The sequence below is a fragment of the Amphiprion ocellaris genome, chromosome 20 (genome assembly GCF_022539595.1).
Source record: "Amphiprion ocellaris isolate individual 3 ecotype Okinawa chromosome 20, ASM2253959v1, whole genome shotgun sequence".
NCBI classification, from domain to species: domain Eukaryota; kingdom Metazoa; phylum Chordata; class Actinopteri; family Pomacentridae; genus Amphiprion; species Amphiprion ocellaris.
Genome location: NC_072785.1, coordinates 20,045,594 through 20,058,204, shown reverse-complemented (window position 1 = coordinate 20,058,204; position 12,611 = coordinate 20,045,594). Strand labels below are relative to the sequence as shown.

At 40.5% G+C, this 12,611-nt stretch overlaps 1 protein-coding gene across 1 annotated transcript; it reads left to right on the top strand.

The window, feature by feature from the left end:
- Positions 1–1,783: 1,783 nt before the first annotated feature.
- Positions 1,784–11,446, top strand: pabpc4 (poly(A) binding protein, cytoplasmic 4 (inducible form)). The gene is made up of 15 exons (XM_023285303.3): positions 1,784–2,413; positions 4,829–5,022; positions 5,827–5,942; positions 6,972–7,111; positions 7,201–7,295; positions 7,376–7,513; positions 7,612–7,707; positions 7,835–8,104; positions 9,779–9,869; positions 9,997–10,089; positions 10,219–10,349; positions 10,438–10,528; positions 10,618–10,748; positions 10,834–10,958; positions 11,046–11,446. The coding sequence occupies exons 1-14, from the start codon at positions 2,221–2,223 to the stop codon at positions 10,933–10,935; spliced, it is 1,881 nt and encodes a 626-aa protein (XP_023141071.1). The 5' UTR covers positions 1,784–2,220; the 3' UTR covers positions 10,936–10,958; positions 11,046–11,446.
- Positions 11,447–12,611: the final 1,165 nt, after the last annotated feature.

Here is a 12,611-nt window from a genome sequence, read left to right as displayed (position 1 = left end):
CGTGTGTTTGGACTGTGGGAGTACAAGCTGGAGAAAACCCACCCATGCACAGGGGGGAACCTGCAAACTCCATGCAGAAAGAGCCCAGGCCCAGGCTAGGACATGAAACTGGGATCTTCTAGCTGCAAGGCAAAAGTACCAAGCCACTGTGCAACCCGTATTCATAAATATGCTGTCTTTTAATTATTTAAAAAAATCAGTGAGGAAGTCAGAGCTTGTTAGGCAAAATGAAGCAGAATTAATAGATTTGCTCTGTGTAAGGAGAAGATGTGGGATTAGATAAGCTGTGACTTCTTCCCACTCCTTTTTGAGCAACTTATTTATTGTTTTTTGTTGTTTTGTTTTGTTGAATTGTTCAAAATAAACTTTCAAAAACAAAAGAAAGTCCTCTCCATGGTTCACTTTCTGTTTTTTGAAATATCAACTTGGACAAAACAGACTCGTGCTGGCTTGCCGCACATGACAGAAATTGCAGACATTTCCTTTAAATCATATCAAGCCTCAATCAAATCATGTTATTTTTGAAATATATGGAAAAAAACTTTCTGTCTTAGCTTTTACAGAGACACTGACCACAGCCTTTTTACCAGCCTGAACCAGAAAGCTCCAGACTGTACAGAACTCAGATGCCAGTCTTTCAACCAGAACCAGGAAATATGAGAGAATCACACCTGCAGCCTCTTTACACTGGTGTGTTCAGGATAGATTATATTGTTTGTTTCTAATCTTTTAGGCCTTTTGTCTGTTTGAGGGGGTCAAAGCCCTGAAATAATCTGTCTGGTGAAATCAGGTTGAGTCAGTGATCTCTAAAGTGTATTTGGACAATAAAAAAAGAACACAATAATTTCCACCAGTGTTTTTGAATGACAACATCTTATGATGTAATTAGGCTTTCTTTCACAATAAAACGCATTGTTAATTACTTAAGAACTGGTAGCATAAACAAGTTTTTAATCTGAATACTTATTAAAAAAAGTTGCTCCCACTAGTATTGCCATGTAATTTGAAAGGAATATTCAAGTGAGTGTACTTAATTACCATAATAATGATCAAAAGATTTATAGTTGGCAAATTAAAAAATAAATGAATAAAAAAATTATCAGGTTTCCTCAACTCGAATTTAATTTTAAATCAACTAATGCAAAAAAAACTAAAACAAAAAAAGCTACACTAAATGTAATTTGCTGCAATTACTTCAAAACAACCCATCAACATATTATTTGCAACTTAAAATATGCATTCAGATCAATAAAGTAGAATTTTTATTTTACAACCTGAGATTTAATTAAGTGGTGTGATTACATATATTAAATTACTTTGTATAGAGTGATCTCTTTTAAACTACTTACTTTTATCAGAGCCTTTCCTGATTTTACTTGAGTTTAAATTGTCTGTCTACTGCCTTTCATTTCTTCTCCCTATTATTCCTAATACATTCCTTTTACATTTTATACACCAGGTTGTGTTTTTGTGACTTTTTAGATCTGCTTTTGTCTGTGTGTCTGTCTTGATTTAGATGTTTTTTTCTCCATAAATAAAGGTTATTGCTAATATTTCTGAGCCTTAAGAGAGCATCTCTGTACACTGTGCTTTCTCAGCTTTGTGTATTCCCACCCAGATGTCGCTGTGGGGAGCAGGGCTCTGTAGTTGGGACAGCTCAGTGTGCGCTCTCCCTTTTACTCCGCATGCTCGGTGTGTTTTTTCTAGCCCAAGTTTGACCCTGGCCACTATTTCCTCCGCACCGCCACTCTCTATAAAGTGCCCATGCTTTCCTCACGCAGTCTCTTTCCCCGGCCACAAAACAACCGTGAGTGTCTAACTCACTGTTCTTGAAAAACTTAAAATAAAAACAATATAAAAAATATAAAATCTACAAAATCTTCATAAAAACAAGCACAGCAATACTTTAAAGAAATACAAAAAAATCGCAAAAATTCTTAATTTTTAAAAAAACACTAAACCAGAGGCCTCGGGCTTAACCCGAAGTTGGCGTCTTTAAAGGAAGAAATACTTGACAAGACATCGATCTTCAGCGTGATATTTTTTTCTTCAGGTTTGACATTTTTCCTTCCCTCAACAAAGCTGGATCGCAGAGCCAGCTGTGTTTATTAGCGCAGTTCGGACCCGGATTACACTTCATATCGGCTGTTTTTATTTTTATTTTTCTCGTATTTTTCGGAGGGGAAGCTTTGCATTTATTCATTCTGTGAAGTCCGAGATATGAACACAGCGACGGGGAGTTATCCGATGGCTTCTCTCTACGTTGGCGACCTGCACCCAGACATCACCGAGGCGATGCTGTACGAGAAATTCAGCCCCGCCGGACCGGTGCTCTCCATTCGGGTCTGCAGAGACATGATCACCCGGCGCTCCCTCGGATACGCTTATGTGAACTTCTCCCAGCCGGCTGACGGTAAGCCATGAGTGGACTCGTGTTGTCTGTGTGCCACTTTAAGAGCCAGAAAGCGTGCATCCTGCAAGCTGCCAATGTCACCATATGCTCTCAATGTCAGCCCTTATGCTGTCTATGTGATAAAATGCAAAGATTCATAACTGGTGGAGTATTATGCTATTCTTACAGCCTGTAATATCCACTGGCAGCTCTCCAAACTGGTCTGATCAGTCATTTGACCTACATAAGAATGTCCCAGTTCTTGTGAATATATGTCTCTAACATAATTGAAGTCATCAGCATATGTAAATTACTCTTAAAAGTTGCCAAAAGTGCCATTTTATTGGCATTAATTGTAGCACCAGATTCTGGAATATAAAGCCTTTCCCACATCTTAAACCCAAAATGACCCATTTCTGCTCCTATTTTAAGGGCCAGTGAGTGTAAGAATTCCCACTACCCTCTGCTGCCATATTCACTGAAAGCAAGAAAAGAGCTGAGCCCCTGCACATGCCACTTATCTGTATAATCTGGTATATTTACAATATTAAAGACCTGATCTTGTTTCCATTTGGATTTAATGCAGCTTCAGCAGTTGAGGATCATATCATTGGTTATTGGGTCATTGTCCTGTCATGATGTGAAAAGTGAATATCTGTGCAAACATATCTACAAATGCATCAGCAATGTTGTTTAGGCTCTTTGTTTTAAGCAGCTTCCATTTACACTCGGAGGTTTCGAAGCCTTGAGGAAAGGTAGCAGGTGTTGTGGTCGTCTTTTAGGGCTCTGGCGACAATGTTTGCATTGTGTGAACTTTTCTTCCCGTCGTATCAACAGAAAACACCTGTCACAACTTATCTGTGCTCCAGTCAAAAGCCCAAAGTAGTGATAGGTTACAGCTGGATGGCTTCCTGGAAGGTACAATCATTTACGTCTGAATGTGAGAAGATCTACAAGCAAAGTGAGAAGACACCATTTGTTACTGGAGGTGTAGATGTTTGGAGGGGGGGATGGCAGCTGTGGGGTAATTAAATGGAGTTCGAACACGTGTCTGGGGGCAACAGCCTGCTGCTCAGACAATACTGATAGTAGTGAAAAACATACTGAAGCAGAGGTGTGAGAGATTAGTAAGTAAGATTTCATGTGGTTGTTATTCAGCCCTGTCGGATTTCTTCACGTCACGGTTATGCGTGTAAACACTCACGAGATCTGGTGTTACTCATCTGAGCATTCTCGTTGAATGTGTCTCTTCCCCATCAATGGTAGAGAATGCTCTACTCACACTCCATGCCAGCACATACCTCTCAGGACCCCTCTCTAAATATAGAACTTCCCTCTGAGCAGCCCAAAATCTGCCTGCTCCATTAAATGACAAATGATTAACAATAAAAGGTATTTCAAGACTAACAGCACTGCACCGACTATCTCACTATTTGTCGTCCTACATGACATCATTATCGCATGTACTACAGAGATCAGTTTCAAATGAAGATTCCTGCTGTGAACCTTCCAGAAGTCCACATATTTGACAGTGGTCACACACCTTCTCTGAGCACACGGGTTGTGAAGTACAATTGCGAGCCAAACTGCTGATGCCAGCAGACGCAAGGCAGCTCCGTTTTGTTTACCAGACACTTTTAGCTGGAAAGCCCGGCCTGTGTGTGTGTGTGTGTGTGTGTGTGTGTGTGTGTGTGTGTGTGTGTGTGTGTGTGTGTGTGTGTGTGTGTGTGTGTGTGTCGGTTACTGTGGAGTGAACGAACAAAAGGATGTTTGGCATGTGTGCCCACATTGAGAGTTAAAGCAATAGCCAGAGAGAAAAATGGTATAGGGTGATTTAACTGGACTGACCGAGCGCTGGATCATTTGAGCACAGGCAAAGCAAAGTTCCCTGCGGATGTATTGCTCCTTAACTCAACCATTTAAAGCTATATTCTGAAAATATGTATGCGAGGGCCTGCTGCACCGCTACTGCAACTGGCCTTGGTGTCCCAGCAGCATGTGGTTAGTCAAAAAGGGGGAGACATGTGCTCCCAGCTTGCCCACTGCAGCTGCCCCCCACACTTGCCCCAGCTGCTCGCAGACAGCTCATCAGCCACATGCTCTACTGCAGTATCTTAACAGTGTAACACGTGCTTTGTTAATGGCCTGGCGGCAGGGATTCTCCATTGTGGCACACACTGCATAGGAGGACAAACTGTTTGAATGCAATCAACTGTAGCTCCATGCTGCTGCTCTGTTATTAATGCAGCACAGGTGTTGTTGCCGTACGAGCTGCATTAGAATCACTGTTGCACCGTACTGTTAGAATACAGAGAATACTGTACATGACAGAGGCACCGCACATGCTAGTGAGTGGTGTGTTTTCAGACATGACACTCCGTGTAAACAACCACCTGTGACCTTTCCCTCCACCTATGTGTTCCTCCCCCTCTGCAGCCGAGAGAGCCCTGGACACCATGAACTTTGACGTGGTCAAAGGGAAGCCAATCAGAATCATGTGGTCCCAAAGAGACCCCTCCCTCAGGAAGTCAGGTGTAGGCAACGTGTTTATCAAGAACCTCGACAAGTCCATTGACAACAAAGCCCTGTACGACACCTTCTCTGCCTTCGGCAACATCCTCTCCTGCAAGGTACTGTTGTCATAAATGGTCAGAAGTTGTGAATATTGTTTGGATATGGAAAATTTACTCCTAAAAACACATTCTATAAAATACACCTTTTCTCATCATAGTTTAAATTAAAGAAGCTAGTCATTGCATCTCGCAGGGAGTCAAATATTGATTAGATTTTTCTTTAGCAACAACACAATTTGAGCACTTCTGTTTATCTCACTTTCTGTGCTGTATATTAAGTCCAGAAGGGCAGACTTTGTCATTTTGAAAAGGTATAAACCATAAATGATATCCGTAAGCCTACAAAATGTCACTTTTACTCTTTGTTTTTCATATGAATTTAATAAGTCCAGTACCAGTAAGCATTTGTTTGACACTCATATATATAGTCTTCTTCTCCACCTCCTTACACTTGTAATTCCTTTGCCAAAAGGACAAAACACAATAAACAAAATTTAAAAAGTATGCATTTTTCAAAAATATCATAACAGTATCATGAGTTCTTTAATTGTGGCAGTAATTTTGTAGTGAAAATCTGATATTATGACTACCTTAAATTTACTGTGTTGTAAACTGTAATCTAATATCACATTAATTTGGACAAAACCTGGAATTCTTTCTCCGTCAGTTTCCACCCCTTTATGCTAAGCTAGACCAACTGGCTGCTTGCAGTAGCTTTAAATTTTGGTTTCAAAAGTGGTATCTATCATCTTAGCTCACTTGTAAACAAAGCAAATCAACATATTACCCAACATATTGACTTACTGCGCTACATTTCAAGAACTGCCTGCGTTTATAGGTGTATGTCTTTAACTCTTCTAGGTGGTGTGTGATGAAAACGGCTCCAAGGGCTACGCCTTCGTCCATTTTGAGACCCAAGATGCAGCTGATCGTGCCATCGAGAAGATGAACGGCATGCTTCTGAATGACCGCAAGGTGTGAGTGTCTGATCATCTTTGAATAGAAATGGGGTGTTTACTGTTGGTAGTGTTTTTGGAAGCCTTTTGAAGGGTTTGGTTGAACTTTAAACTGACTTTGACGTTATATGAAAGTTATCATGATGAGTTCAGATGTAGAAGCTGAAACACACTGCATATTGAGCTTATCGCAATAATACTAATAGCTTATGTGCATCAAATACTGATAATGTATTTTGTGCATAATGTATAAACTTGACTTGACTGTTCTGCATTTGTGTTGAGTGAACTGACTTCTCGTGTCTTTTTTCAGTTGGTGAGTTTGTGTGTGAATAATATGACTAATATGCTCATCTCCTACTACTGCCAGTCTGAAGACAACCTCTGAACTAAGAGATAACCAACTAAAACTTCTTTACACTCTCTTTCCTACCAGACGCATTTTCTGTTGCCTCATTTGCCCACTCGCTGGTCACCCATCTTAGAGTGTTTGTGTGTGTGTGTATGACCAAGCTTGTGTGTTTTAGTGATGGATCGAATGCAGGAATGCAATACTGGATGGCAGAAGGGGAGAGGTCATCATAGCAAGGTATATAAGATCATTTGGTCCTCCTCAGCTTTCCTTTGTACTGTGAGACTCTGTTCCACCCATCCCTCTCCATCCACCTCCTCATCAAGTTTTGGACCAAGAATTAAGATGGTTGTCACTGTGTTGTCTAGCATGCCAACATATCTGCCTGCCTCTGGTGATGTTAACAGCAGTTGGATGTTTTTTTTTTTTTTGTTTGTTTGTTTTTAACTACTGGTTACCTCAAGGAATGATGATGATGATGAAATGTAGCTGTGAACTTGTCTTGTGGATATTGTCGTTGTTTTTGTGCTTGTGGGGTCAGGTTTTTTGCGGAACGTTCTATACCTGGAAACCTGGATAACCAGTGATTTTTAGATCGGAAAAAGGAAGTCAAAACAGATGGAGCCTGGTTTGCTTTCTCAGCTTTGCCAAGACTGTTTTACAAGAGTGTGTTTCGATGCTCTCCCTCCAATCTTCAGGTTTGTGGGTCGTTTCAAATCTCGCAAAGAACGGGAGGCTGAACTCGGCGCCAAAGCCAAGGAGTTCACCAACGTCTACATCAAGAACTTTGGGGATGATATGGATGATGATCGGCTGAAGGAGCTTTTCGACAAATACGGTAAATTAAAGCCTGGTTCATACGTATTCCTCCAAATCCTGGTTTTGTCAAGTTCTGCCATCTTACATCCAAATTTTGGGCCTTTGCAGGTAAAACACTCAGTGTGAAGGTGATGACAGATCCCTCTGGCAAATCCAGAGGCTTTGGATTTGTTAGTTATGAGAAACACGAGGATGCTAACAAGGTACTTTGGACTTATGGAAATGTGCCAAGTGTATCCTTATCTGTTTGATTTTTTTCTGATGACTATGGTTTTATCCAAAGGCTGTAGAAGACATGAATGGCACCGAACTCAATGGCAAGACTGTGTTTGTGGGCAGAGCTCAGAAGAAAATGGAGCGACAGGCGGAGCTGAAGAGGAAGTTTGAGCTGCTGAAGCAGGAACGGATCAGTCGTTATCAGGTCTGCAGAAGCTAGGTCTTCAATCATATTATTCCAAATAATTCACTGTTTTTATTTAATGATGAAGTTGTTATTTGTGATTGTTTTTTTTTTGTCAGGGAGTTAATCTTTACATCAAAAACCTGGATGACACCATTGATGATGAGAAACTGCGTAAGGAGTTCTCTCCATTTGGATCCATTACAAGTGCTAAGGTGAGACGAATCAGATCGATGGCTCAAATACACTACAACAAAATAAAACACATCTCTGCATTGCCAACATGGCAAAAAAAAACTTGCACGTTTGAAGTTACCCAGATACAATGTTTGTGTATTTTAGGTGATGCTGGAGGAGGGCCGTTCCAAGGGCTTTGGCTTCGTCTGCTTCTCCTCACCTGAAGAGGCCACCAAAGCTGTTACTGAGATGAACGGCCGTATCGTCGGCTCCAAACCGCTCTATGTGGCTCTTGCTCAGCGCAAAGAGGAGCGCAAAGCCCACCTCACCAACCAGTACATGCAGCGTATAGCAGGCATGAGGGCCATGCCAGCTAATGCCATCATTAATCAGTTCCAGCCCACCAGCGGCTACTTCATGCCAGCCGTGCCACAGGTGTGAGAATCAAATTCACAGCTGTATTTAAAGAAGCTCTAAACAGTGTTTTATATTAAAAAAATTTATATGAAAGGGATCATTTGTAGTGACAAAGCCACAGATAATTATCTCTTTACGGTACAGTTCCCTTCAGCTCTGTGGAGCTTTTTCGCATGTTGGCCCATTAATTTGGTTTAATGACTCCAAATGTTACTGTTTTCATTTATTTCATTTAGTCTCAGAGGTAGGTCTTTTTAGTGAAAGGCTCTAACCACACTATCAGCTAGGGCTGAACAATGAAACAATTTCAAATTGAAATTCTAATTTGAAACGGCACAATTAATTCAATTCCGTTCAATTTAATTTTATTTATATAGTGCCAATTACAGGTCAAATTGTCTCAAGACGCTTTACAGAACCTGAACCCCCAGAGCAAGCCCTAAGGCGACAGTGGCAAGAAAAACACTCTCAACAGGGAAGAAACCTTGAGCAGAACCAGGCTCTTTATGTGGGGGGACCCATCTGCCTGCTGGCCGGCGGGTTGAGAGGGACAGAAGAGGTAGAGAGATAGAGGGGGAGGGATGGGAGAAGAGAAGGGTGGGGAACACGGAACATATAACACACAGTTGGATACATGTATGATAAGATAGATGATACATACAAAGTACAAGGTAACATTGAAACTGATTCATAGTTTACTGCTATGGTGTACGGCTCTGGCATTAAATATACTACATATATCTTGCTGGTAGTAAAATTCAAACAGTATGTAGATGAGCATATCAAGTATAGTGAGGGCGAAGCAGAGTAGACTGGTGGAAATGGGCAGCTGGAAGCAGTGGGCTGGAGGAAGGTCAGCAGCAGCATCCCACAGTGGACATGATGAAGTAGCAAATTGCAAAGACTACATGTTACATCAGACTAATGTTGCATTTCAATTTTTATTAAATTTAAGCACATTGAAACTTCAGAGGTTGTTTACGATTGCCCATTGATCAGTACATTCCATGTGGTTCAGGCATGTATGTTGTGGTTGGACCGACATCCCTATGTGACAGTCATGCCTTTAATGCTGTCTCGTGGCAAATATACATTGCAAATCACAATGTCAATATCTGTTAAAAATAACTGCAATTAGATATTTTCCCCAGATTAGCCAAGTCCACTACCAAGCAAGCATCGGAATGCAAACTGGCAAAGTTGTTGACAAGTGAGAGAACATAGTGGAGCATTTAGAAGCTAAAGAATTAGATATTTCCTACGGAACTTGGTAAAGACCAAAAATAGAGCTTAAAAGGGAGGTAAAATTTGTCTTGCATTCATCAGGTAGAAAGGATCAATAGTTGAAGTGAATACTGTGTGGTGCGAGTGTGATGTATAAATAAGCTACTGTTTGCTAACAACTTTGTCAGCTTAAAATAGGATATTTGGTCAGTGTTGTGTTTATAGGTTTTTCCCATTCCCTTCAAATGTCCCAAAACTTAATGCAAATTTAAAATATGTCCTTCTAATGTAACATGTTATACATACAATACAATAATTCTTAAATCTGCCAAGTGAAGTTAAGCAAAAGTGTGGGCTGCTAGCTAAAATTGAGCAATTTCTATTTTATCCAAGTAACATCAGCAGGTTCAGTATGCATTTTTCAATGTTTTTGTAAATTAATTGATTTTACTTTGTTGTGCCCATCAGGCCCAGAACAGGACTACATACTATGCACCTAATCAGCTGGCTCAAATGCGTCCCAACCCACGATGGCAGCAACAAGGTGGAAGAGGTCAAGGTGAGCATGTGGCACATGATGGTGCATCTGTGTGTAATATAGTAAACAAAACCAATATAAGGATGCTGAAATGGACAACATTTTCATTCATTTACATTGTTTTTATCTCTGCTTTCTTCACTTCCAGGTGGTTTCCAGGGAATCCCCGGCTCACTGCGTCAGCCAGGACCCCGATCCAACCTGAGACACATGACTCCTGGCAACACTCAGGGCCCACGAGGTGCGTTCACCACAATAACAGACCTCAACTGCCTGCTTCTGGCTTTGAAATCGTATTGATGCTATGCAGAGATGCTCTTTCTGTTTAGTATCCAGTAAATTCTGCTCTGATTTTCCTCTTCGCTGCTAGCTGCTGGCCAGGCCATGGCTCCTCGTCCCTCAATGGGGGTCCCCGGCCCCCGGGCCATGCCTCCTTACAAATACGCCAGTGGTGTCCGCAACCCCAACCCCCAGGTGGTTCAGCCCATTGCCTTACAGCAGGTATAGACATTATCTTCTTGTCACAGTAAGCACCCAAATCCATAAATGTATGTAAATATAATACCATGTCTTTTATTTGTTCTTCCAGGCTCAGCCAGCTGTGCATGTTCAGGGCCAGGAGCCTCTCACAGCCTCCATGCTGGCTGCTGCACCGCCTCAGGAGCAGAAACAGATGCTAGGTAAGACTCCCATGTCACAATGAATGGGCTGTGATGCTTTACCATATTTATAAGATTGATCACTCTTGTTTTTGTTTTTTTTTTAATAGGGGAGCGTCTGTTCCCACTGATTCAGGCCATGCATGCCAACCTGGCTGGAAAGATCACTGGCATGCTGCTGGAGATCGACAACTCTGAATTGCTCCACATGCTGGAGTCTCATGAATCCCTGCGTTCAAAGGTACCTCAGTCTTTGCCATGCATTTGAAATGTCTGTCATATGCTGCATTGTGTCATTACTCAGGCTTGATGTTTTGTTTGTACAGGTAGAAGAAGCTGTTGCAGTGCTACAGGCCCACCAGGCAAAGAAAGACGCCACCCAGAAAGTGGGCGGCATGACTACTACCGCTGCTGCAGCCACATCCTGAAGACTGTGTGAAATATTACCTCGGTATGAAGATACATAAGCTGTTCATTCTTGCTGATTTGGCCGTTCTTAATGTTGTGGTACTAATGAGAAGTCATTGTGTTGTTTCAGGGCACAGAAAAGCAGGCAGAGATGGGGAGAGAAACACTACACTGGCTCTGAAACACCAGAATCCTCTAAGCAATTACACAAAAACAAAAATCCAGAAAAAAATAGAAAATGTAATTTTAAAATGTACTTGAATATTTTGGAAAATATTACAGTTCATAATTTTCTAGTTCTGTAATACTTTTAAACTCAATGCCAAAATCAATAATGCAAATGAAATCCTGACTGAAGACCCTTCATTTTGAGGCAAAGGAGAGAAAAGTTTTTTCTAAAAGGAAGATGAGCCTTGTTCTTTATCTTTGCTTGAAAGCTTTATGTTTGATTTGAAATGATGGACTCCTCCATCCTATCATGTTATCATGGGTGTGTGGTATTGTCAATAAAGGGATGATATATCAAGGTTACCAGTGTTTTGTTACTTTAATTGTTACATCTAACTTATTTTATTCTAGTTTAAGGGGGTATGTCAGGGGTAGCCAGGTGTGTGGCAAAGAAACACGGTAAGGGGTAGAATCCACGCAAACTTATGCAATACTAATTATCATGTTTTGTTTTGCTAAAGCAGTATCATTTAAGGTGTAGCATCTATGGATAGATGGCTGATAAAAGCAACATAAGAAATGAAAAAATACTATCTTTTTACACTAAAGATGAAAACAAAGGAAGACTTCTAATGTGTAAGTGATCCATTTGAGATTTTGTCACTGAGCCTTTGAATAGAAACATCACATTAAAAATCATTGTCATTACTTTAAGGTCTTGATTTTTGCATGTTTTGATAACACGCTTGGATAAATTCTAAATAGCTGATATTATATGAATTTGTAATATAAGCAATGTGTTGAAGTGAGAACAAAAATTTTGATCACATTTTTTAAAAAGCTGTCCAAATAGCATAGCTTCCTGATGCTGGGAATTCAATTGTCATTCATTTTTCTTGTTGTTATTAATTAAATTCTACAAAAATGATGCTGCCTGAGACTATCACTACAAAATCTGTGGCACAAATGTGATTCTACTGTCTGTTGTTTAGCTTTGAGTAGATAAACAAAAGCAGATTTTTTTTTTTTTTTTTTTTTTTGCTCATGGGCAGGAGAAAAAATGCGCAACTCACAAAGATTTAGGGCAAATTCCTGGAGGGCAGCTGTCACATTGATTGCAGATAAACGAGCAAACACACGATAGTAGAAGTACAATGTCAACGAGGTGGATGACGAACTGCTTCCTGATTGCATTTTTTCACTTTGAAGGAGGACGGTCCTTAAGGTGTGAACAAAAGGTGAAATAGTTTAAATAACTTTACCATAGTAGGAAAGGCAAAGGTGTTACATATGACGTAAATACTTCCATTATATTAAAGTGCTTCAGTGAGTCACAAGTTCACTGTAGACATTTAAGCAAGTCACAGTAGGAAATGCAATGTGTAAATATTGAAAATAATAATGGCTGAATTCTATTTCAAGGTCCTAACAATGTGGCCTACTGTCACCATGTTATGATTTAGTGGCACAAAGAACAGAGCTATTGTTAGTGACATCATTTACACTATTGCCCAGTGGCACTGTGAGG

Excerpts from the sequence above, each read along its gene's own strand:
- pabpc4 (XM_023285303.3), top strand. The coding sequence starts at position 2,221 with ATGAACACAGCGACGGGGAGTTATCCGATGGCTTCTCTCTACGTTGGC. Across the intron at positions 8,105-9,778 it reads TCATGCCAGCCGTGCCACAG|GCCCAGAACAGGACTACATA; the intron begins GTGTGAGAATCA and ends TGTGCCCATCAG. Across the intron at positions 10,529-10,617 it reads GGAGCAGAAACAGATGCTAG|GGGAGCGTCTGTTCCCACTG; the intron begins GTAAGACTCCCA and ends TTTTTTTAATAG.